Source organism: Salarias fasciatus, chromosome 13, assembly GCF_902148845.1.
Source record: "Salarias fasciatus chromosome 13, fSalaFa1.1, whole genome shotgun sequence".
Lineage (NCBI taxonomy): Eukaryota > Metazoa > Chordata > Actinopteri > Blenniiformes > Blenniidae > Salarias > Salarias fasciatus.
Genome location: NC_043757.1, coordinates 18,107,827 through 18,109,172, shown reverse-complemented (window position 1 = coordinate 18,109,172; position 1,346 = coordinate 18,107,827). Strand labels below are relative to the sequence as shown.

At 46.1% G+C, this 1,346-nt stretch overlaps 1 protein-coding gene across 1 annotated transcript; it reads left to right on the top strand.

Moving 5' to 3' along the window:
- The first annotated feature begins 885 nt into the window (after positions 1-885).
- On the top strand, positions 886-1,346 carry c13h10orf53 (chromosome 13 C10orf53 homolog). Its single transcript, XM_030107383.1, has 3 exons — positions 886-979; positions 1,047-1,166; positions 1,282-1,346. The coding sequence occupies exons 1-3, from the start codon at positions 886-888 to the stop codon at positions 1,344-1,346; spliced, it is 279 nt and encodes a 92-aa protein (XP_029963243.1).

Genomic DNA, 1,346 nt, shown 5'->3' with positions numbered 1-1,346 from the left:
TGGACTCTTTTTGCCACAAACACATGAAACCCCAGTGAAACCCTTGTGATTGTCAACACAGCCTGAAAGTCAGTCCAGAAGTATTCCTTGCAGAATTTTTATCTGGAGCTCTACCTTTAACATCGAGAACATTCTGGCCGAAGTCACTGCAGCTGAGGGTTCTAATCTTGAGATTCTGATTAGCCTTGTTGGTGTGACCTTTGCCTTGTTGGCCATAACCAAACTAGATGGATCTCAATTTGATTGGTTTTAAATTTCAAGTCAGGGCATGAGCATATTTGAAAAATGGTACATCGGGGAATGGTGATCTCCTTTGATGTTTGCATATCATTTTTTCATTCCTCCCACCATGAACTGAAGTACACAGGAAGTGGATCCTCCCATCCGATGCCGTTGTGGCACAACTCCAAGAGGATTTGTTTCCCACACTGAGAAGGAAGCCATAAAACCAACTGGATCATAGAAAGAAGCTACAATGGACAGAAGACCTGTGATGAGTTGTCGGATTGTCCTTTACATTCATGTGAAAGCTAAAGGAGCCATTCACCAGTGACCTCTGCAAGACACCGGCTTTTCATCATAACTGCTTTCATTAAAGTTCGATTCCAAACACTTCTTAAAACATCTGTAACAGCAGACTCTGGAAACCCTTTTACACCAACACCATGCACCATGCTATGGTTTCCCATTTCCATGCACGTGCACCAAGCCTCCGCACCCACTGCATGCAGACCGTTCAACTTTGCTTTCAGCTTTAAGGTTGTTGTTTTTTTTAACGTTCTGATTGGACTGTTCTCATACGTGTAAGCATGAGTGGGTAACTCGTCTGAAACAATAACCCTGTGTGTGCCGGTCACCATGGAGGAGACCAGACCACAACAAACAATGCCTGCTCGTGCGCGCGTGACTCTTTGCTACGGACCTTATGAATCCTGCGGAGTGGTTAAACACAGGACCTTCCGGCTGCAGGGTCTCCAGGGTATGTGTCCTCCTCTCTCAGCGGTTCTGTGCGCTCTTCTTTGACACGGAAACACGTTCTCTCGCAGCTGCCCTGAGCGCGCGCGGTCACCGCTGCGTCCTGCACGAGACGCAGCACTGGAATGTGGTGGAGCTGCTGGTGAGCGGGGAGGTCGTGTTCAGCTGCACCATCCAGGAACTTCAATTTGGTGATTTTTTTTTTTTTTTTTTAATTATTTATTTTTTAAACTATGATGAAGGTTAAACTCGACATGTTACAACACTGGGACGCCATTGTGTCAAGCTGTGCTTTTGTTTTGGAAGGTGGAGATGGAAAACTGGATCCTGTCTGCAAAGAAGCTGTCACTGCTGTGGAAAAGGCCTTCTGA